The following is a 24758-nucleotide window of genomic DNA, read 5'->3' on the forward strand; positions in this document are numbered from 1 at the left end:
AAAATTCAATGTTGATAAATGCAAAATAATGCACATTGGAAAACATAATCCCAACTATACATATAAAATGATGGGGTCTAATTAGCTGTTACCACTCAAGAAAGAGATCTTGGAGTCATTATCGATAGTTCTCTGAAAACATCCACTCAATGTGCAGCAGCAGTCAAAAAAGTGAACAGGATGTTAGGAATCATTAAGAAAGGGATAGATAATAAGACAGAAAATATCATATTGCCTCTATTAAATCCATGGTACGCCCACATCTTGAATACTGCGTGCAGATTTGGTCGCCCCATCTCAAAAAAGATATATTGGAATTTGAAAAGGTTCAGAAAAGGGCAACAAAAATGATTAAGGGTATGGAACGGCTTCCATACAAAGAGAGATTAATAAAACTGGGACTTTCCAGCCTAGAAAAAATACGACTAAGGGGGGATATGATAGAAGTCTATAAAATCATGACTGGTGTGGAGAAAGTAAATAAGAAAGTATTATTTACTCCTTCTCATAACACAAGAACTAGGGGTCACCAAATGAAATTTAATAGTCAGTAGGTTTAAAACAAACAAAAGGAAGTATTTTTTTCACAGAACGCACAGTCAACCTGTGGAACTCTTTGCCATAGGATGTTGTGAAGGCCAAAACTACAACAGGGTTCAAAAAAGAACTAGTTAAATTCATGGAGTATAGATCCATCAATGGCTATTAGCCTGGATGGGCAGGGATGGTGTCCCTAGCTTCTGTTTGCCAGAAGCTGGGAATGGGCAACAGGGGATGGATCACTTGATGAATACCTATTCTGTTCATTCCCTCTGGGGCACCAGGCATTGGCCACTGTCGGAAGTCAGGATTCTGGGCTAGATGGACATTTGGTCTGACCCAGTATGGCCGTTCTTATTGGAAAGGGAAGCCCTAGATCCACAGACAGGGAGGCATTCAAGTGGAAGGCTGGCCCCTCCATACTGCCTTGCTGGACCTCCCTGGCATCCTGACCCCTGAAGTCCCCCTCTGGCTACACAGCAGCAGCTGCAGAGGGAAGCAGTCCCCCTAATCCACTTCTTTCAGCTCCTGTAAAGCAATTAGAACCCTGACTACGTAAAGTTCCGCCAGAGGACCTTCAGTGGAGTTCAGGAAGAATGCTAATGAACCAACACTGTCCCTTCTCTTCACTCCCCATCCTTCTCATACCCAAGATAGATTCACTGGAACTGGAACCCTATGCTTGAGGAAGTGGAAGATACAATCCTGAACTCTGGATTTAAAATAAACAAAAAACAAAACAAAAAATGTGCAGCACATAGTGCATGGCACTTTTCCGGGATAATCAACACTTCCTTCACTGAGTGTTTCCAAGTAAACAACTTTTAAAACTTCCTGTTTTACTCTCTTAACTGGGAAAGTACCCCCATTCATGGGCTAGTAATTCCACCAACATCCTCATTGTCTTAAGCAATCTTACAAAACCTCCGTCTCAATTGCTTTTATCTCTAAATATGCAACTAATAGTACTTATCTGCAGCGATATTTGAAAGGCACTTCACAAAAATTATCTTTTATTATAAATAGCGTGCAGCCTTACTTCCTTCAGTATCTAGCTCATTTTATAACTCAGCTTTACTTTCAAAACCGTGAGAGCTTAACATTTAACTTTAGAAGTAGTGCCAGCAGCTGAACTTTTTTTTTCAAAATTTTAAACAAATATTTGCCTTACAAAGAATCTAAACTCGGGATCGGCAACCTTTGGTACGTGGCCCATCAGGGTAAGTCCCCTGATGGGCCAGGCCAAGGGATGTGCTGGCCACTGCTTCCCGCAGCCCCCATTGGCCTGGAGTGGCGAACTGCAGCCAGTGGAAGCTGCGATCGGCCGAACCTGCGGACTCGGCAGGTAAACAAACCAGTCCGGCCTGCCAGGAGGCTTACCCTGGCGGGCCATGTGCCAAAGGTTGCCGATCCCTGATCTAAATAGCTAAGAGCTCTCTATAATAGATATCACTAAAGCAAGATTACAGTCAACACTGAAGGGAAAGAATGATCTGAGCTCTCACTGTAATACCAGAGCTTAAAAGCTGATACAAGACATCCACACTAGGGAGTCTATATGTCGACAAAAGGCATCTGTCTGTCGGTGTTGGAACACCTCCATTAGCATGGGCGGTGCATAACGGAGGCTGGGGGAGGCTAAGCCTCCCCAAACCTCAAGCCGCCAGGTGGGAAGGGGAAAAGTCTCCCTCCACCACGGCACAGAGCTTTTCTGGTCTCGGGGCCACAGCGCGGGGGAGGAGGGAGACACGGCAGAGGGCGAAGAGGAGCAAGCAGGGGGTGGAGCAGAGCCTTGAGGGGGAAGGGAGAGGCTGAGTGGAGGTGGAATGGGGACGGGGCTGCAGGGGAAGGGATGAAACGAAAGAGGGGCTCCGGGCTCAGAGCTCCAGCCAGGGTCATGAGCTACACCGTGGCCCCAACCGAGCCCTCAGTGCCCTCTTCCCCATTGGGAGGGGGCTGAGAGCAGGGGTGGGGCCTCCATCAGAGGAGGCAGGGCTGTGGGAAACTTCACCTGCCACTCATGTCCACTAGCTATGCTGACAGAACAGCACTTATTCTGTTGGCCAGGTACCTCTACACTAGACATTTTGTCAGCATATCTATGTTGGTCAGGAATGCATTTTTTCACACCCCTTAATGACATAATTACGCCCAAGTGTAGATCAAGCCTGAGACTGTGAGAATCTTCAGGAAGTGAAAGAAAGTTCTTGTACAGGATATAGATTTAAACTGCCATCAAGTTCCCGTCTACACAGGGAAACTGACCAGCAGGGGTTCTCTTCTCTAGTGTTATGCATTACAATGATTATCTTCTCCTGACTGATTTGCATTAACATATTCAGTATTCAAATTCAAAAGATTTCTCTAACATGTGCTACAAAAATGCTGCCAATCACTTGCAAGATAGGGTAAGTAATAAAACGAGGCACTGATTGCTTTATGCTCACTTAAGTGTACTGAAAAGTGAAACTCCTTATGAATAATTAACCCGCACTTACAGTTTGAGATTGGCTCCTTTTGTTAGCAACATTAGCAACATTGAGTCCATCTATCACAATATCATATGGAGGATGATTTTCCACAAAGTTTTGAAATTCTTCAAGTTCCTAGAAGGAGGAGAAAAGAAAAAAAGATTAAATTAACAGGATTTTTTTTTTTTTAGCTTTTTAAAAAAAGACCAAAAAAACCTAAACCTCTCACTTCACTATCGTCTCTTGCCTTTGATATCTTTAATGAAATATTTGCTGCAACACCTTCAAGGTATGTGAACATTGTACTAGATGCTTTCCATTACATTTTTCTTTTCTTATGATTGAACAAACGCCACAGCTTCTACCCCTCTTAAACTCACAGTATAAACTGAACATTTTTGACAAAAATAGGTAGGTCAGTCAAAATCTGACAGAAGCTTCAAAGCTGGGTACCACTTTTTTATTTCATTTAAAAAGAAAATAGGAGACTTGGGTTCCATTCTCAACTGTGCCATTGACCAGCTGCGTAACCATGGGCAAGATACGTTGCCTCTCCGTGCTTCGGTTTCCCCATCAGCAAACTGGGAATAACACTATTTAGCTTCTTTAGTAAACAGATTTGAGATCTCTGAATGTAAAGCATTAAATAAGAGATTCTTGTTGATATATTTGCTTACTACTCTGGTTGTAAGGCATACACAAAGCTTTTAAAGCAGGTAAAATAGAGAACTTTGCTATGTCAGAAATGTCACCCAATGGCTGATCAAAGAGCATCTCTCCAACTCTCGTAGCCAAAGGGAAATCATAGTTGCATCAGACCAGTCCGAAGAGCTCTGTGTAAGCTCAGAAGGTTTTCTCTCACCAACAGAAGATTGTCCAATAAAAGATATTACCTCATCCACCTTGTCTCTCACTAGTATCCTGTGGGACCAACATGGCTACAACACCACTGCATACAGGGATGAGTGGCATATAACATGAATAACAATAGATTTAAAATTTTTATTAAAATGATGTTTTAAAAAAAAAGTGAAAGGTACGGAGTTTAAGCATAGAAGTTTCTGATTATCAGGGAATAATGTACAGATTATCAAGGGCTGCGAAGTTCATTTTAAAATCGGGTGGCATAAGGAATAAATAATCTGCAATATCCCCGATTGGGGGTAAAAGGTTGACAGGTCAAAGTACAGACATTGAGATAGGAGGGTATGAAGTTCATATAATGGCTATGTTTAGGTGTGGAGTATAATGAGTGGATACGATGATGAGGATGGGTTGACCCTCATTTGGTGAGATTTAATGTTCAGTGAGTTTATGGTTCCAGTTCATATGGTCCAACGGACAAAGTCTCTCGGTCCCTTTCTTGTAGTCAAAGAGCGATGTCACTCCAGCTCACGCCTCCTGGTACTGTCGGTGGCCGGTAACGTGTTCAATGTAGATGTCCCTGGACCATCGGATGGTGTCTGAGACCATGAGGCGCCACGTGAGCCACACGTAGCGTCAACCGATCCTGCAGGTCCTCAGCACACGCTCGTTGCAGGGGTCCCAGGCACCCAGGGCTCCGATGATCAGGGTATCCATCTACATTTCATAGCCCGTCGCTCTCAGGGTGTTGGCCAGGGAGGCTTACTTTTCCAGCTTACGAGCTCGGGCTTTGCAAAAGGCCAGGGTCCAGTTCTCAAAGGAGACCGTGACATTGACGAGGATGATCTTTTTCTGGGCCTCGTCGGTGAAGACAATCTCAGGTCGGAGCTGGCTGTCGGTACTAGGGATGGCGCAGTTCATGGAGATCTCCCCAGGCGTGGTGCGATGGCTTTCACCAGGCAGTTCTGGATGGCGTTATGGCGCAGCTGCCAGGCTCTGGAGTAGGGTTTGCAGCTGCACAGGTTAGCAAGCCATAGGACATGGCAGTTGCATAGCTTAGGGGAGGCTTTGTACTAAATAGGGCTGTTTGAAACTAGTGAATGGCACAGCATTATCTTTGTGGAATGCTTTGTAGTTTTACCAGATTCATGCACTAGATCATGCAGCATCGTAAGTAACACTGTCTACCACTCTATGTTGGCTAGGATACTGTCAATGTGAAATCTAATCAGGTTTTTAAAAGTAGCTTCAGACTATATGTGACCTGGAGTCCCCAGTGACGTTGTTTGGGTTTTACAGTCACCCATTTTGGGTTTTGTGGGGTGTTGTTTTTCTCTCTCTTGTGCTTTCTGAAAAATTCCACACAAATAACTGAGGAAACTGACTGATTAGACAGGAAAACAGATACAGAAATTACTACACTCAAAAAGTTGTCAAATATAGAAAGAAAACTACGTAAATAGAGAAAAAATATTTCCCCTCTCATTGCTTTCAGTTACAGGTTACAGCTGAGATTATTGTAACAATAGCAAGTAAAACAATTTCAGACAAAAATGTGGCTTGGAAGTTGACAATGTCCCTTTCACCAACAAATGCAGTGTGCTAGAGTCAGCTTTCTTTTCTGCTGATGTGGAAAAAGAGAAACTCAGTTGAAATCAGTGGATTTACACATATTTTAGCCCAGTTTTTGAATTAGTGTTTAATGGCAAGCTTTTTGTAATGTAATCACTAGAAAATCCTCAGCAGATAGAGGCTTCTATGTGTATTCAGTTCCTGGTATGTCATGCACTATTCTGAAATGTATTCCAAATTAGTCCCTGATAAACCTGAGCAATATACTGAAAACGTCAGCATCATCAGAGTGCATTTTAAACGTTCAGAAGAGAAATTACCTGACAACAAACATGCAGGGAAATCCCTCGGATTATGGATAATGAAAATATGTACTGCAGGTGTGTCTTCGAAAAGAACCCAATCAACTTGTGTGTCATCAATCTCCTCTAATTACCTCCTGCATATCTCCAACACAAAAGGAAAGTAGAACTAGCCACACAAGTATACTTTTGTTTCTTAGGAAACTGCTATATGATCTGTTACTAAGAACATACCTATGCAACTATTCTGGGTAGTATCCCCTGCAGTACACCCAAGAAACCATTTTCATGCCATTAATGGTATTATTAATAGTTCTTCTTGGGAGAAGTTATTTGGACATTTTAAAAAAAGTTTTTGGGACATTTTATTAGGTGCCAATCCTCCTCCCACTGAAGTCAAAGGGAATTTTGCCACTTATATTTTATTGAAGACACCAAGGCATCCCTTTTCAAATTTTCCTTGAGACACTAATGCGCCTGCTGTCTGGCCAATACATTTGAGTTGAAGATTCATCATCCTTACACCATGATCACTAATTAAACCATTCAGGTGGTGAAGGCCAATGTTAAGATACAATATAACGCTGTCCTTGGGAGCCAAAAAATCTTACCGTGTTATAGGTGAAACCGCATTATATCGAACTTGCTTTGATCCGCCGGAGTGCGCAGCCCCGCCCCCCCCCGGAGCACTGCTTTACCGCGTTATATCCGAATTCATGTTATATTGGGTCGCGTTATATCGGGGTAGAGGTGTATTGGATTCCATGCTGATTGAGATTAACAGGGTAAACTAACTCCTGACATTAACAATTTTAACATCTGACCACTTTCCAATCTTCCTTTTTTGGGAAAGATCATAGAGCGGGTTGCAGCCAGAAAACTATGAGAGTTTTGGGAGTCCTCAAATTTGCATGAGCTCTATCAGATATAGGCTTGGGCATGAGACAACAATTGTGCTGGTGGCATTAGTTGATTATTTTCTCCTAGAAACTGACAATTAAAAAGTGTTCAGGCTGATTCTTTTACATCTATTAGCAGCCTTTTACACTATGGATCAGAAGCTGTTGTTGATGTGTATGGAAAAAGCTTCTTCCTAAGAGGTGTCACTGGAGGATTGGTTATTAGAGAAACATGGACTGCAATGTGCTCCATATGCTGATGAAACCCAGCTCTTTGTTTCTATCAAGTCTGATCCAGATGGTGCAGTGGAACAAATTACCTAGTGCCTACACAAACTTGGTTAGTTCCCGTGATTCATTTTGAATAAGACTGAGATGATGTTGGTGGGTTGGGGAAAGCAGCCAGAAGAGCTAGTGAAGTGCCACTGTCAGAGGTAATATGACCACCACTTGTAACATTGGTGTATAATCTAAGTATTTTATTACAACCTGGGCTGTTCCTGGATGCCAAAGCACTTTTTTCCATCTGCACCTAGTTAGAAAAGTGAAACATTTACACTCCAATCTAGACTTTGCCATAATTAATCTCATCTCTGACCCTTGACAAACAATATAATGTTCTCTACATGGTGCTGCACTTTGAAGCAACGGAATCACAGAAATGTAGGAATGGAAGGGACCTCGAGAGGTTATCATGTCCAGTTTCCTGCACTGAAGCAGGACCAAGTAAACTAGACCATCCCTCGCAGATGCTGGTCCAACCTGTTCTTGAAAACCTCCAGGGACAGGGATTCCAAATCCCCTTGGAAGCCTATTCTAGAGCTTAACTAGCCTTATAGTTAGAAAGCTTTTCCTAATATCTAACACTAAGTCTCTCTCTTGCTGCAGATTAAGCCCCATTACTTCTTGTCCTACCGTCAGTAGACATGGAGAATAATTGATCACCATCCTGTACATAACAGCACTTAGCATATTTGAGGACTGTTATCAGGCCCCTCCTCAATCTTTTTTTTCCTCAAGACTAAATATACCCAATATTTTTTAGCTTTTCCTCATAGGTCAGGTTTTCTAAACCTTTTATAATTTTTGTTGTTCTCCTCTGGACTCTCCTAAATTTGTCCACATCTTTCCTAAACTGTGGGCCCAGAACTGGACACAGTAGGCAAAGGCTTCACCAGTGCTGAGTAGAACGGGACAATTACCTCCCATGTCTTATAGACATTCAAGTTAATACACTCCAGAATGATAGCAGCCTTTGTTACAATAGCATCACATAGTGGCTCATATTCAATTTATGATCCACCATAACCCCAAGGTCCTTTTCAGCAGTACAACCTCTCTGCCAGTTATTCCCCATTTTGTAGTTGTAGATTTGATTTTTCCTTCCTAACTGAAGTACTTTGCACTTATCTTTACTGAATTTCACCTTGGTGAATTCAGACCAATTCTCCAATTTGTCAAGGTGCTTAAAATCCTGCTCTCAAAGTGCTTACAACCCCTTTCAACTTGGTATCATCTGCAGATTTTATGAGCATACTCTTCACTCCATTATTCAAATCATTAATGAAAATATTGAATAGAACTGGATCCAGAACTGACCATGTGGGATACCACTGGATACACCCTCCCAGTTTGACAGTGAACCATTGATAAATACTCTTTGAGTATAGTCTTTCAACCAATTGTGCACCCATGTCATAGTAAATACATCACGACCACATTTCCATAGTTTGCTTATGAGAATCTAGTGTTAAACCTTACTAAAAATCAAGATACACTGCTACCTCAATATAACGCGACCCGATATAACACGAATTCGGATATAACGCGATAAAGCAGTGCTCCGGGGGGCGGGGCTGCGCACTCCGGTGGATCAAAGCAAGTTCAATATAACGTGGTTTCACCTATAATGCAGTAAGATTTTTTGGCTCCCGAGGACAGCGTTATATCGAGGTAGGGGTGTATATCATGTTTTCTGCTTCCCCCTATTCACTAGGTGAGTAACCATGTCAAAGAAGGGAATTAGGTTGGTTTGGCATGATTTTTTCTTGACAAATCCACACTGGCTATTTCTTATAATTGTATTATCCTCTAGGTGCTTACAAATTGATTGTTTAAGTTTGATTGTTCCAGTATCTTTCCATCATGTGAAAACTAAAGTTACTATGGAATATGCAGGCCAGCTTATTAAGTGGAGTTACCCAATGGAAGCACATTACACAAAAGGTTCAGGGTCTGAACTAGGTGCCAATAGGTTTAAGGGTGGAATTAAGAAAATATTGTCATTAACCTATACAGTTCTAAATTGTTTGGTAACTGGAGGATAATCAAGAGGATGTGATTTTTAAGGGTCCAACCTCTCACAACCTGCTAGAGTGAGAAGTGCTTTGTCAGAGCTATCACAAACAAGTTTCCTGAAAAGTTTTTCAAGCTCTGGTTATTGACCAATAATTGGAAAGAAGATAGTATGAACTCTGATTTTGATCATAAAAAGGAAAAAGAGCACACTAAGCTATTGCAGAGCATAACACACTCATTTGGCTAAAAAAACCCTGCAGAGCCATACCGAGCTATCACTATAGCTTCAAATTCAGTCAATAATTTCCTACTTATGGCAACTAATACGAATAACAGGGTTTCATGTGTTAACTGTATAACAACTCAAATGACAGATAAGCATGCCCACATATTCAGAGTGTTAACATTTCTAATATCAACTACAAGGTGAACTGAACTGTACAGCACACACGCCAGCACCACTGAGGTCAATCATCTTTCATACAAACTTTATTCTAGTATGTTTCATAGCTTAAATAAATAAGATTACAGAGAATTAATAGAAAAGGAATACATCAAAATATATAGATGAGACCAAAAACAGCAATAACAATACTTGGCCCTGATATAGCTCTTTTCCACCATAGATCTCGGAGTGCTTTATAAAAATTAGTAGGTGTCATTATGCCCATCAGACAGATGGGAAAAACTGAGGCACAGAAAGATAAGTGGACTTCTCCAAGATCACAAAAAGTTAACAGCAGAACCAGAACAAAACCGAGTTTTCCTGCCTCCCAGGCCTGTGTTCTATTCTCTGGACTTGTCTGAGATTCATAAGAAGACAATAAGTCACTGAGGTGGTATGATACAGGATGGCAGTTCAATATGTCTTGACAATTAAAAAGGGAGGGAGTATTTGCACCAGTAATACCAAGATTGGAAGAAGGTCAGAGAAGAGCAGTTGTGGATGAGCAAAGGGTACAAACAGCAAAGGGGAATAAAGAAAGATAGAAAAGGTGAATAAAGCAGATTGGAGTTACTCCAGAGTGTATTTTACAAGCAAGGGCTATTTTCACTATACCAACACTTGTACTCAATACTTAAAGCCAGTAGACTATTTTTTAAACTGAGAATATAGTCTCTAATTCTTTCTCCACAATGATGTATGCACTGTCCCTAAAGACTCAGTTCAATATGGTATAGATGCTTTGCAAGTAGTCCTAAAGTGGATGTTACTTTGGGGGACCGGGGGAAGACACAGAAGATCACTGCAGGGAAGATGACAAATGCATTCACAGTGAACTCTAGATTGAAGTCAGTATGAAGTAAGAAGTGCCCGACTTTAGGCAGGGATAAGCCATGCCAACAACTGCAGAGGACTCTAGTGCAAAACAAACAGACTAAAAATAAACCCATAGTCTTTCCATTTCCTCCCTTGCTTATCAATCCTCTCACCCATCGCTAGCAACTAGGGACACACAAAGATCGTCTGGTTCCTTAGGGGGCAGCAGTTTCAGGGAGAACCAGGCAAAGAACCACATATAGGGACCAGGTGCCCCAAACCCTCCCCCAAACAGAGGAAAATTCTGGAAATTCTGCATGGCCTGATTTCCCCTCCTCTCCACAAAGGAGGAAGCAGATGGGACAGCTATGCAGCCTAAACTTCCAAATGAGAGCTAGTAGTGGACCAACCCACCCAAGAATGGCCACAAAAAGTTGTACAATTGCACACACAGACATTTATGACATGTATGTTGTGTTTGAGGGATATTGAGGATTAGGATTTCGACACATCAAGATTTTAAGTGTCAGGATATGTCTGGATTTTGATCAGGGCTTACTCAGACTACAGTAATGAAAAGATGATCAACCTGCAATTCTCTGTGGTATTCCCTCTATTAGCCAATTGTAAGAACAACTGGCAGGCCTTCACCACTATAGAAAATTCAGTGGAACAGATTTTCAACTAGCAGACAACAGATGAAGATAATACTAACACAACAATGGTTCCCAATGCAGATTATAGTACTGGTATCGGGGCTAGTTCAAGTAAATCTGGGGCCTAGCACACTATTCAATTAGGTCCCCCACTGCTAGGGGGTAGTTCAATGTGTGATCTGCTCTCCCTCTCCTACATACTCCAAATGGTTCTGCCAGCCAGCTGGGTAGGTAATGGAAATAGGCAATAGGGAATATGGCCCTAACTGCTGTGCATTCATGGAGAAATGGAAGAAGGCACTAAACCAAACTAGAGGCTGAATTGTGATAATAGAATCAGAGGGTTAGAAAAGGGTCATCTAGTCTAACCCCAACAATTTTTTATTCCCCATTTCCCAGGCCTGCTTAGGGATATCCTTCCTCCCAAGGAATAGCACTGGGCCCCATCAGTAGTTCCACTGACTCCAGTGGGAACACTCATGGTGTAAGGTACTATTGATGTAACCTGGTTAAGGGGACAAGGGAGACCCTGATTCCCCACAGGGCTCAAACTGGGACTCAAAGGATATGAGCTGTATACTAGAGCTGCAAGGTATAATTTCCTGCTCCAACAGACATACCTGTACTAGTTCTGATTGGGCTATTGTGCTAAAAATACTAGCGTAGCCACTGCAGCATGAGTGGCAGGATGGGCTAGCTCCATGAGTACATACCTATGATCTCAGATGGGATCATACTCAGGAGGGCCAGCCCATCACTCTGCTGCAGCTATACTTCTGGTTTTATCATGCTAGCTGGATCAGGGCTAGCTGGGTATGTCTACTCAAGCTGAAAATTGCATCTCCCAGCTCCAACGTAAACATACCCAAACAAACGTCATAAATTAGCTTAACTAGTTAAGGAATCAGAGAAATATAAACCCATTACTTTACCAGGATTTCTCTGAGGAACTCTAAAAAATAGGTAGTATTCCTCGTGTTACCATGCAACAAATTCTTGCCAATTCTTGTTTAAATTTTAATACTATGGAGCAGCAGTAGCCATTTGACAATATTAAGGATGCTGCCACATTTTTTTTAAAGCTGATTCTGCAGCCCCTGTAAAATTCACAAAAGAAATCAGATCAGCTTGAAAACTGGGAGGATAAATCTGGAGCCAGGATAAATTTTGTGGGAAAAATATGAAGATACTTGAACAATGGGGTTCAGAGACGTAGGGTACCCTAAAATTAGGTATTTTAAAAGTTACAAATGTCTAATGTTTTTTCTGTACATAACTAGGGAAGAAACAGTGAGTAAGGTAATCATGAAACTTACATAGCTAGACTCTTCTTGTTGATATCTAGTGCAGGGTATCATCAGAGGTCTAAAATCTAAATATGAGAGGTTATCAGACCTTCTTTTTGGCACTATGGAGTGGAATGACAGAAAGCTGGTAATCTATACACTGCTGGCACAAAGCACAAACTTCCTAGCTGAGCTGTTAACTGTACATCCAGACTCACCCTGACCCATACAACAAGAGGCTAGGTGAGTTCAGGAAGAAGAGTGGGGGAGAACTGTGAGCTGAAGCTGTGACAGGTGTGTAGATAACAGCTCAGCTCCTCTTGGAGCAGCTCTTGCCAGCATACGGAGTTTAGGGACAAATTCTACTCCCTCCATCCTCTTGGGGGCAGAAAGACAGGGGTGGGGGACTCGTCCCTGAGACCAATACAGGAGATGAAGAATCAGCCCAGCTCTTTATATGGCTTCTCTATCCAATAAACCTTCTCTTGAACACCAGCAGGGGAAGTGCCAATCTGACAAGTATATTGTGGGGAATCAGGATCCCTCCCCTGACCTTTCTGATGTTGTGTGTGTACAGGGGGGAAGCAAGGTTTTGGGGTGATGCCAGGAGAGACAGCAGGAATGAAGTAGTAAGTGGAGACAGGGATAGCCCTCCAGTGATGGGCCCCATAATGCCCCACTCTCCTGGGTTTGGTAGGGCTTCTTCACCTGCAGAAGTGCTAGAGAGCTGGAGCTGCTGTACTCCCTAAAGGTCATCAGAGCTACCTGCTACAGAGGTTGGAGGTGAACTCTGGCACCACCAGCAGCAAAGCACAGCATTCTCATAATGGTTTGATCTTGTTACTATTAAAACAAACAAAATTTCTCAGATGTGGCACTGGCTCCATCTAGTGGTCTTTTATCTTTCAACTCCATTAAGTACCCAGGCTGCTCATTTGTTAAAGTCAACACATGATGATGAGTAAGGACTGGCAAAGCAAAGCAAAAAAAGAAAACATAAGAAGAGCATTTGACCATGATTTCATACATACTGTACCATTTCTATCTCATGTGTATGCAGTGATCCCTGTTCGAAGCTAGATGTTCCCACTGCAGATATCATATTACCATAGCCCATGTACATTTAGGACTGCGGGGTTAGTGTTAATTTTTTGTGAATGTTGACAGGTAATACTGATGTTTATTTTTAAAGATTTTTCCTGGTTTTGACTTAAACTATTGCGCTATTGAAAAACCCACTATTCAAGATTTAATAAATATAAGCTTCAGAAATGAAACAATATTTAATGAGACAGCAGAGACTTACAGTTTTCTGCTAGGGAAAACTAGGTATTTTTTAACTTTTCTCCTGTGAAAATTTCAGTTATGAATCATGGAATATTTTCCATTAGTTTTTGGATGGGGAAGAAATTGACATTTATTAACATTTACTACTTAAAATGTAATCCTACTAGTCCAGGTATCCTCTCCTTGAATGACCAACTAGAAAGATGTGAAAAATTATGAGGGTGAGGGGAGGAATGAAGAGTTCAGCATTTGGATTCATTTTATTAAATAGTGGAGAAAATGTAGGCAGATTATTAAAATATTTGTGAGTTTCTTACTGATTAAGACAAAAATTAAAGAGATACTGAAGGACAAAACCATGATAAGTGAGGTTAAGAATAAATTGATATGATTATAAGTAGAATGTCAAAATGAATTCTCGAATACATTTTACTATAAATCAGTGAAAATTTATAGTGTTAGCACGACACAACTTTTTTAAAAACACTTAATATAAAATTAAGTGTTGAAAAAATTATTAGGGGGTCTTAGACCTATTAAGCATTAGTCACTTATGACTCTCCAGTCAATAAACCTGAAGGCCCTTGAAACCTACCTGAGGAGTTGTCTTCCTGAATGTATCAGTTCCCTTCATCACATCTTTTATTATTTTTTCCTTGAGTGCATTGTACTCTTCTTGGCTCAGATGAATAGCTTCCAGGTTTTGGTTACAAACTGGACATTTTCCGCTGTAACAGTAATAAAACCACAAACAAAGTATGCATGTGTGTGAATAAGATTAGTAAAAGAGCTATATGTTAAAATTCACTTCCGTTTATTAAATGACTACGCATGCCTCTTTCTGTGCAAACAAAAAATAAATAAGTCATCAGAAAATGACTTGTGCCCAGTTTGGGCCAGATCCAAAACCTATGGAAATCAATGAAAATGCTCCAACTGACTTCAGTGGGTTCTGGATCAGATCCTTGGGGACATTTAGGGGTCAACTTCTGTGTTCAATTACAAGCACTACCACAAACTTCCAGCATGACCCTGGAAAATACATTTAGTCTCTCTCTCTCTCAGTTACCCCATCTGTAAAACAGTACTTCTCTGCCTCATAGGTGTGTTGCAAAGATAAAATACATTAAAAACTCAGATGATCAGCTGCTACAGAGGGGACCACAGAAATAGCCTAAAATTGACTAAAGCATTGACAGAGCTACCAGAGCCTTTCCATGTTGACTCCCCCTCTGACATAGTCTTTCCCCACTGCTGGAACTTTTAACTGTGCAGAGGGGCGGCCCGGGGGACGGGCACCATCAATATTTGGGGCCAGGTCTCTTTCCCAGCCCCACCTTTTGCCCCGCATGCCTCCCCTGGCCCCATGTGCCTCCCCTGGAGCATCCCACAGCCCCTCCTGCCATCCCCGTGCGCCTCCCCCGGAGCGTGCCTGCATGCGCCCTGGGCAGTGGGTGGTTGCTCTGCCACTCTGCGCTGCGCTCCCTCGCCGGCCGCTGCCGGCTACAAAAGGGAGCAGCGCCGGCAGCAGGCTGAGGAGGAGGGGAGGAGGCACGCATGTGATGGCAGCCCTCTTCCCCCGGCACCCACCACAGGGGAGGCGAGGGGGCTTCCTGGACCTGAGGGGGCCCAGCCCCTAGGAGCACATGCAGTGACGGTGCCAGGTGAGTGTGCCACCGGGGAGAAGACGGGGGCCCCTCCCCGGAGCTCTCTACTGCCAGTAAGGAGAGGGCTGAGGGGACCATGGAGTCCTCCTCTCTGGCCCCAGCGCCGGGGCAGACTCCCTGCATCCTGAAGTTTTCATCCCCACCCACACCCCAGAGCCCTCACCCTAACGCTCTGCCCTAGCCCTGAACCCCTCCCACACACCCCAGCCAGAGCACTCATCCCCCCACACTCCAACCCTCTGCCCAAGCCCTGAGCCCCCTTCCACACCTTGAACCCCTCATACCCAGCCCCACCCCAGAACCCTCACCCCCACACACACACACATTGTGCAATATAGGGAAACTGTTAAATGCTTACTGTTTCCAGTCCATTTTTACATTATTTTAAAAAATATAGAGAGACTTACAAGGTAGGTGTGGGGCCAGGGGGCAGGACTTGGACCCGTTCTGGGCACCACCAAAAATTATACAAACCTGCTGCCCCGGACTGTGCAGGGGGGAGGTTCTGGCAGGGGGGAAGCAGCAGGAAAAAATTCTGGCAACTCCCCACAGCAGGAGCCTTTCACTGAGGTGAGGAAAGGCTCTGGCACGAGGGAGGCAGCAAGGCACTGCACTGCTCAATGTAGCAGTGTAGATGTGGAAGGCACTGCTTGAGGTGTAAAGATCCCATTTTGCCAGCTACCCCCTATTAAACTAAATCAATATATTCAGACAGTAAACATCCCAATAACCAGGTGAACATAAACTATTCATAAATTATTACTGAGCAGCTCCAAATCCATCAGAGATGTATCATGTAAAGCATGTTCCAGGCACAGAATCATAGGGTTAGAAGGGATCGCAATGGTCATTACCCCGCCAAGATGCAAGATTTGTTGTGTCTAAATTATCCAAGACAGATGACTATCCAGCCTCCTTTTGAAAACCTCCAGTGAAGGAGCTTTCACAACCACTTTACGCAGTCTGTTCCATTGTCCCATTGTTCTTGCAGCTAGGAAGTTTTTCAAGAGATTTAATCTAAATCTGCTATGCTGTCGTTTGAACCCATTGCCTCTTGTCCTGCCCTCCGTGGCAAGAGAACAACTTTTCTCTAACTTTTTTATGGCAGCCTTTCAAGTATCTTCCCTGCCCCAGTCTCCTCTTTTTCAAACTAAACATACCCAGTTCCTTCAGCCTTTGGTCATATGGCTTACATTCCATTCCTTTAATCATCTTTGTCATTCATCTCTGTATCCTTTCCAGTTTCTCCACATCCTTTCTATACATACCATCTTGGGAAAAAATATTTTAAAATCCTCCAAGCCCATGTACAAGGACACCCTGGATCTCAAGTTCATTTGCCCAACTAAAATGTGATTGCCCCAATTTCTTTGAGGTCAGAATGAGGTTTTTGTTGATGTTTTTTAATTAAGTTGTGTTGCATATCCCTGCCTCAAAGACAAGCTAATGATCTAACACTCTTAAAAATCCTGGGTGAACCACCTAACTTATATGTTTGATTGTGGATGAAAATTACAACCAATTCCAACCTTCGCTTTTTTTGTAGAAAGTGGCAGTGGATAAAAAAACACAGGATCAGCTATTTTGCTTAATTCCCCTTGTAGTGTTGCTTGGCCAGGTAGGCACATGGGGAACTAAGCTAATCATGTCTGAGCTCTCCCTGAAAACTTTGAGGGCTTTTACAAAAAATACGAGGTAGCAGACCTGTTTTCATCCTCATCCTCAGATTGCACATGCCAACCCCTGTCTCCAGAATTTTTAAGTGCAAGTCATCAGGTTGTCCAGTAGGCATTACATAAATAAAATGTCATTTATCCTGAACAGTTCTTTGGTTTTCCAGGCTGTCAGACAAAAGGATTTTTCCTTGCATCCTCCCACTTAGGTCTTTTCATAGATGCAAAGTATAATGTTGATGTTTCTCATTTTCCCCTTTACAATGGTCTGTTTGGAGACTTACATTCATCCAGCTGTGCATGCTTTGAACTGAAGGAGGGATCATTCTTTTTTACATCAATCAATTTGTGAAGTTCTGATATGCATAATCCTAGAATCATTCTCCTCTGATTTTTGCACAGAGAAAAGCGAAGAGTGAGTTGACGTATATTTCTTACCCAACACAACTATAAATACATAATTGGCACAACAACCAGACTTCTGGTCTATATCAAAACACAGACCATAAACAAAAAATATTCCAAAATTGCATGCATTATCGTGCGGACAGTGTATTTGCTGACTTAACACATTAATAATGTGCAACTTTTAGTACTTTCCACATGCTCAACCCACTGGTTGCGATCATAGGCCTAAGCCACACATTTGTATTAATCAGAAGTCTGGCTATTTAAATAATCCTAAACTCCTGATAAATAATTCTAAGTACAACAGGCAGAAATTAGAATAACATTATTAAAACTCCACAATTTAAGAGCCCACAAGACCCACCCCAAAAATTATTGAGACTCCACCAAAAAATTATTAAACTTAACATTTACAGACTGTATGTTACAGCTGGCATATTTGAACCTTGAATCTTTTGCCAGTATCACTTTATATTAGTTAGAAAGATCTAATCGTAGAATAAAGTAAAGTCAAATGTTATGCTTTGTTTAACAAATTCATAACATTGTTTCCCATGAGCCAAAGCCTGCTGAGTGTCCTCAACCTCCATTTAATGTCAATGGGAATTAAAGGCACTTAGCATCTTGCACAATTGGGTTCTTGTATTGAATTTCTCTTCAAAAAGCTACCTTAAAATTACATTTCAAATTTTGTAATCTCAGATAGCTCTTATTATGCATACATGCTGCAAAATACTCAGCAATCACCCAAGAGCCACAGTAAAGGTGTGGGGTGGGGGACTTTCTTAAATGGTCAGAAAAGCAGCCAGCAATACTGACAAGTGTATTACAAAGACAGAGAAGTTGCGGCTCATTTCAGAGTAGGTGTTCCAAGAGCAGCATAACCAACCAAACCCCTCCTATGAGGTAAGTTTCAGTGACTATTCAGGGTAACATTGTTTTTAGCACACAGTTGGATGCAGGTTCCTGAAGAATAAAAATAGCATACATTCGCCTCAGGAATGAAAGCTGATCACACCTCTGCATGGTTTAGGAAAGAACACCATTCCCTGATAGCTAGGTGCACTGTTCAATTATTTTCTGTAGTGGTGGGGATAATGCCAGACTTAACAAGCTGATGTTTGGATCCAATATACCAATTGTCATGCGGAATCCCTAAGCAGAAGAGAATTAGAACTTTCCATAAATGACCTTGGGAAGTCAAACAGCCTTTCTAACTCTCAAAGAAAAATTAATAGTCCGAAGAGTCTAAGTCTTAAGCTCCTGATTATCAGGACTAGAAGAACCTACAAGCTCCAGGAAGTTGGAGGAGGAAGAAAACAAGCAGCCTGTATGCTTCAAATCAGCAGCCCACTCCTGCTCCCACAGCAGTCAATGTTTCCTCTCCCCCTCCTCAACTTCAATAGCACCAGATGCAATACACACTCACATTTAAGAAAAGCTAAGAGAAATTTTAAAGAGTCAGCACCTGTACACTCTATTTTTATTACAAACCCTAAGGAGCATATAACTCAAAAACATTCTTATCTTTGACACATTTCCAATTGCCAATACACGAGACACAAATCTGGCTTTCAAATCAGATTGACAATACGTAAGACAAATTCACAAAGTTACAAATATTTGTATATTATATTTTGTAGAAATATGTATCTAAATTGTCCATGAAGGAAAATACTTTGCAATTCCTTGATTTTGTCCATATCGCAAATTAACATTTTTTTGGTGCAAACCCCTGTGGCAGGGCCAGGTTCTGAGCAATTACATAGGGACAGTTTACTTTAACCAAAATAATAATCTCGGCAAGGGTCTAATCAATAATCTTGGCTCCTAACCACCTCCCATACAGGTTTACAGTCAATAAACAAACAGTTCATTTCCTTCCCACTGTGGTCAACAAAACAGCTTTCTCCTCCTGCTACAGGTGTATCCCAGACCCCCTTTAAGATGCAGGGCCTAATTAGCTCCCAGCTGAGAGCAAACCCTAGACCTGTCTTTGAACCCTGCCTGAAAGGTAACTCAAAATAAATAAACCCATCACCAGACACATACACTGTCAGGCTCAGAGTCTTCCTAAGGGCACTGTTGGGGCGGGATTACAGATCCATGGCACCAGCTCAGGGGTTTAAATCCTGTACACGTACCACAAAGTGGGTGTTAGAAATTATGATCAAAGAATTTATTTCAATAAGAAATTTGAAATAACATAATAGAAATAGTCCTTTTACTTGTTTTACCAAAGTAAAGTTCATGGCAAAAAAAAATCAAACACGTTATTTATCAAGTTTTTACATAAAATATTGTATTTACCTATTTTTAATGGTAGTTAAGTGTCCTTGCCATTTCTCTCCTGGAATGCTAAAAACAAAAATATATATAATATAAATAATGTTAGACTTCTGTGTCATCATTTTTGAACTACAGTACAGCCAAAAGATTTTTTTATGGTCTGCATCTAGAAATAAAAATAATAACCGTTTACACTAAGGAAAAATTATATGAAGGCTCATCCGTTATACCTGCTTATGTGCAACACCCTGCATATGACTACTTAAGCATTTATCCACAGTGGAACAGGCCTTGAGCCAGACAGAGAGAGAACAACTCTGCAGTCCAGTGGTTAAGGCATACCCCTCCAGGAGGTGGAAGATTTTGGTCCAGTCCCTCTGTTCCAATCACTCTTTCATGATTTATCTACAGTGGAACAGCTTCAACAGGAGTGTGTGAGTTAGCCCTGCATCAGAATAGCTCAGGGGCTACAGCGCTCTCCTGAGAAGCAGTTCTTCCCCCCTCTGGCAGAGAGAGGGGAATTGAACTGGGTCTTCCATATCCCAGGCAAGTGTGCTAACCACTGAAATAAAAATTATAAAGTGGGCATGGGAACCAGCACCACTTCCTCTGGCCAGTTTGCATGTAGTGAGGCAGGTGCCTAACTCATTCCAACAAAAAATGGCTTAGGCACCTAAACCCACTAACTCCAGGCAGCTGGTTCCCATCCATGCATCACTAAGCAGATACAGGCACCTCCCTGCAGCCCAGATTTAAGAACCTATCTCTGAAAGTGGGGTTTAACACACACCCCTGTCATTAGCATCTCCAATTGGCTAACCAGGGACTTGTCTACGCTGACACTTTTCAGCGCTGTAACTTTCTCACTCAGGGGTGTGAAAAAACACACTGCTGAGTGCAGCGCTGGGAGCTACGCCTCTCATGGAGGTGGGTTTTTTAGAGTGCTGAGAGAGCTCTCTCCCAGCGCTCTGCCGCGACTACAAAAGCCACGTTAAAGCGCTGCCGTGGCAACGCCTTAACGTTGCCAGTGTAGATTAGCCCTCTATCCAGTGCTGGCTTTTGTGGATTGCACTTTTTAGGTGACCATCTCTCCCCATTCATTGTACAGGGAGCCTAAGCAAATAACTCGGCTTTGTGGATCACCATGTTGTTCCTGTGCCTAGACATTAGGCACAGTGACACTCAGCATTACAACGCCTAAGTCTCTTTATGGATCCCACACAAAGTCACTGCAATGCTTGCATTGTGACCTTTTGACACTGTATCATCACAGTGCCAACACACACATCACTACATTGCATTGGCCACAATGATATATGAGGTTCTTTAACTGTCTTGAAAGATAAGGGGAAAGGGAAACCCTGTTACCCTTCCTCCCACCAACTCAACTCTACATGAGCAGGCTTTCCCCCTGACCAAAATATAATGACGTTGTCCTCTTTTATTCCCACTAATATGATTTTTTTTTTAATTACAGTTCTACTCTAAGAAGCGATTAGGTTAAAAAAAAAAAAAGCACTTTCTTAGTCAACAGATCTCATTCTTGTGTGTATTGTAATATCTGCTGACTTCAGTGGCTTCTACTGAAATTATTCTGGTGACCCTCTGAGCCAACACATATTAGAAGGAGTGAACCAGAATTTTTTTTTCCCACTGCATTTGCTATTTTCTTGTACCACAGAGGGAAACTGTCTCAATTTTGTACAATTTACCATTTCTCTCCCCTCGTATATCAGAGGAAATTCTGACACTCATCAACATTCAGTATTTGCTATCAAACACAACAAACCAAGGATGAGAACTGGTGAAGACAAAAATTCTGAGATGTGGGACTCATCGGAATATGCTACACCTATACCCTATATGAAAAATGCAAAATGAAAAGGTAAAAATTGTGATAGGAAATTCAGACCTGGCAAAACTTTCTATTTACAGTAGAAATAAAGAGATTATGGCAGTGCTTTTAAAAAAAAGGAAAAACAACAAAAAATGATAAAAGGTTTCAGGGATTTACACTGGCTTTTGGACTACTGTCTTAATGGATCACAGAGTCAATTCCCATTAATCAGTAACTGCTTCTGAAACAATAGTTACCTTTCAAACCATAGCTTTATGCTCTGCATAAGAGCTTCTCCAGGATATAGTTGATTTTCTCTCAGATACAAGAGGATTCCTAAGAGTTCACTTTTTAACTGATCGTCCTTCACACATTTGCCAGTATCAAAAAGGACCTGCAGCGTATCCAAGTTTGGTATCAAACCCTTAGCCAGCATTTCATGATACAGTTCACATGCCAAGTTTATTTCTTGGTTATTGAGGGCCCCTTTGATACAATCTCCATAGTTCCCTTTTGACGGGATCATGACTTTTTTTATCTCTTCCAGTAGCGACAAGGCCTCTCTCCATCGATTGGAACCACTCAGCCCCTTGATTAGAAGGCTGTAAGCCCCAGTTTCTAAAGTCTTAAATCTGACTTTCATTATATCATAGACATCATAAACTTCGGCCATCTGTTCCTGCCGGACACACAGAGCCAGGTACTTGATCAATAAATTATAACTGATGTCACCTTTTCTCATTGCCACCATAGACAGCAAGGACTTGGCCACATCTATGGAGCTGTTGCATTTGATCATTTGCTCTAGCATTACTTCTTCAAAGTTGCTAATTTCCTTAAATTCTCCCCTCAGCTCTTCCCATTCCGCCACACTCAAAGGTTTTTCTGGGGGACGGATACTATTCTTTTTAGATATCATGAGCAGTTCCTCTTGGTTCTTTGATCTCCTCTTGGCAGCTCCAGCAGAGAACAGGGAAAAAGGATGAGGAGAAGAGGTGTCTTCTCTGGCCCTGCCCTCCTTTTCCTCTCCATCTCTACCTTTAGATCTGGTCTTAGTAGTTAGCATATGAGTTGCTTTGGGATCCACTGGTATTGCGGATTGAGAAGTGGTAGTAAAAGGGAAACATTTAACATGTTTCCTGTTCGGGAGATGGAAGATGACAGCAAACAGCTGTTGGCGCCTTGGAACAGGCCAAAACATGGGGTATTTCCACAAAGTCTGCAAACCCGAGAAGCTAGTGGGACGGAAGAAAGCCATGATGAGGAGAATGCATATACTGGGAACACTCCCCAAGAGAGATCTAGTGGGAAGTGAAGTTTGTGTGAGGAAGTTTATAGTAAAAGTCTTAAGGGATGTCAAGCTGTGAAAGTTTTGGAATAAAGGTCACAAGGGTGCTTTTAAGACTCTCATTAAAACAAAAATAGCAAAATCCTTCATCACCAAAAGAAGAAATATTTCAAACTACCAAACTATTAATACAAAGAGTGAGGGGGCATCTCTCATCCCAGGAAAGAGGCTTGGCGGTTCTGTACTTTATTGTGCCTGCCCAACCTCTGAGGCTGTTTAAGGTTTATCATAAATTTATGCTATAAAAATGGGGAGAAGTTATGTGAACTTCCTAAGAACTAAGAGTTGTTCTGTCGCTTTCATCCAAATCAGGTCAGGAAATTACCTACAGAAAACAGACCACAAACAATACACAATTAGTACTTACACCTCCAGAGTAGTAACTTCAACATTACAATTCAGTTTACATTTTTACAACCAAAAAAGTGACCTACCTAACCTATCTTAGGTCTGGCACCCAAAATTTGCTCACCTAAAAGCCAGTGATAAACTTCCAATATTTTAACATGGGACTTCTACCAAAGCTCCCTTATCACTTATAGCTTGTGATAAACATCCGGGAAGGCAGGCATTCACATGCTGCAAACATATAGGACTATTAATTTTCTCACCATTTAAACAAAACCTGCTTTCCCAGTGATAACCATAGCTCAGGAATCAGTGGGTAGCCGTGTTAGTCTGTATCTACAAAAACAACAAGGAGTCTGGTGGCACCTTAAAGACTAACAGATTTATTTGGGCATAAGCTTTCGTGAGTAAAAACCTCACTTCTTCGGATGCATAGAGTGAAAGTTACAGATGCAGGCATTATATACTGACACATGGAGAGCAGGGAGTTACTTCGCAAGTGGAGAACCATTGTTGACAGGGCCAATTCAGTCAGGGTGGATGTAGTCCACTCCCAATAATAGATGAGGAGGTGTCAATTCCAGGAGAGGAAAAGCTGCTTCTGTAATGAGCCAGCCAACACCATTTTGCAAGCAAGCTTTTAATATGGGCACCTCCCAGCAAGCTATTATTTCCTAAAAAGTACACAAAGGATAGTGATAGCTGGGATCCAGCCAGTGTAATCATAAGAGAAGGGAAGAACAGGAGTACTTGTGGCACCTTAGAGACTAAAAAATTTATTAGAGCATAAGCTTTCATGGACTACAGCCCACTTCCTCGGATGCATACAGCATGAAGTGGGCTGTAGTCCACGAAAGCTTATGCTCTAATAAATTTGTTAGTCTCTAAGGTGCCACAAGTACTCCTGTTCTTCTTTTTGCAGATACAGACTAACACGGCTGCTACTCTGAAACCTGTCATAAGAGAAGGGGTGTGTTTGCCAGAAGCTGGGAATGGGCGACAGGGGATGGATCACTTGATGAATACCTGTACTGTTCATTCCCTCTGAAGCACCTGGCATTGGCCACTGTTGGAAGACAGAATACTGGGCTAGACGGACCATCAGTTTGACCCCTTACAGCCATTCTTATGTTATGTTCTTATGTGTTTGGAGGAGGCAGAAAGGATCCTTGTGAGAGGACCTTTGTTGCCAGCTCTTGTGATTTTTAATCACAAGTTTCACAGTATTTGGTCTATTTCTTAAAGCCCCCGCTGCTGAAGGGGTGTAATTAGGCAAGAGATTCAGCTTTCACTTTTAAAAAAAGTTTCTAGCCAGCACGATTATAGAGACTAACTGGAAAACGTGAAGCCTGGACACCAGAAGACAAACAATCAACAGGTATAATTAACTCCAGCAGCTCTGCACGTTTTCAATCTCACGGTATGTGGGCCTGACTAGTGATGTCTGCGTGCTTGGGCCTATGGTAATAGTGCAACGTCCACGTCCTCTCCACAGACCTGGGAGACAATCGCTGCCAGTCGGGACGTGCTCCCTGGGCCGCTCAGAGACGCTGCGGAGCTGAGACCCCCTCGCACAAGCTGAGCCGGCTCATTCAGAACGGCCGGCCGGAGTCGCGGGGGCGAGGCGAGGGCTCGCTGCAGCGCACGGAAGCACCGTGCACACCTCACGTGCCCTGGTGACTACTGCCCGCACGCTGAAAACTACAACTCCCAGCATGCAATGCAACCCGGCCGCTTATACAGGGCGCGCAA

At 42.3% G+C, this 24758-nt stretch overlaps 1 protein-coding gene across 3 annotated transcripts in view; it reads right to left on the reverse strand.

The window, feature by feature from the left end:
• The window catches only part of PRORP (protein only RNase P catalytic subunit), an 85858-nt gene that overhangs the window by 60766 nt on the left and 334 nt on the right, over window positions 1–24758 (reverse strand). Inside the window, exons 1-5 of one of the 3 annotated variants that reach the window (XM_034768630.1) lie at window positions 24504–24690; window positions 21568–22983; window positions 19495–19542; window positions 14032–14164; window positions 3039–3146 (exon numbers count right to left, since the gene is read on the reverse strand). In XM_034768630.1, the coding sequence (XP_034624521.1) occupies window positions 3039–3146; window positions 14032–14164; window positions 19495–19542; window positions 21568–22568 (1290 nt within the window). In that variant the 5' untranslated portion in view covers window positions 22569–22983; window positions 24504–24690. Of the gene's footprint in view, window positions 1–3038; window positions 3147–14031; window positions 14165–19494; window positions 19543–21567; window positions 22984–24503; window positions 24691–24758 lie in introns of those variants that run through there. The other 2 variants (XM_034768629.1, XM_034768631.1) reach the window with 2 other exon arrangements.

Source organism: Trachemys scripta, chromosome 4, assembly GCF_013100865.1.
Source record: "Trachemys scripta elegans isolate TJP31775 chromosome 4, CAS_Tse_1.0, whole genome shotgun sequence".
In the NCBI taxonomy this organism is placed as follows: domain Eukaryota; kingdom Metazoa; phylum Chordata; order Testudines; family Emydidae; genus Trachemys; species Trachemys scripta.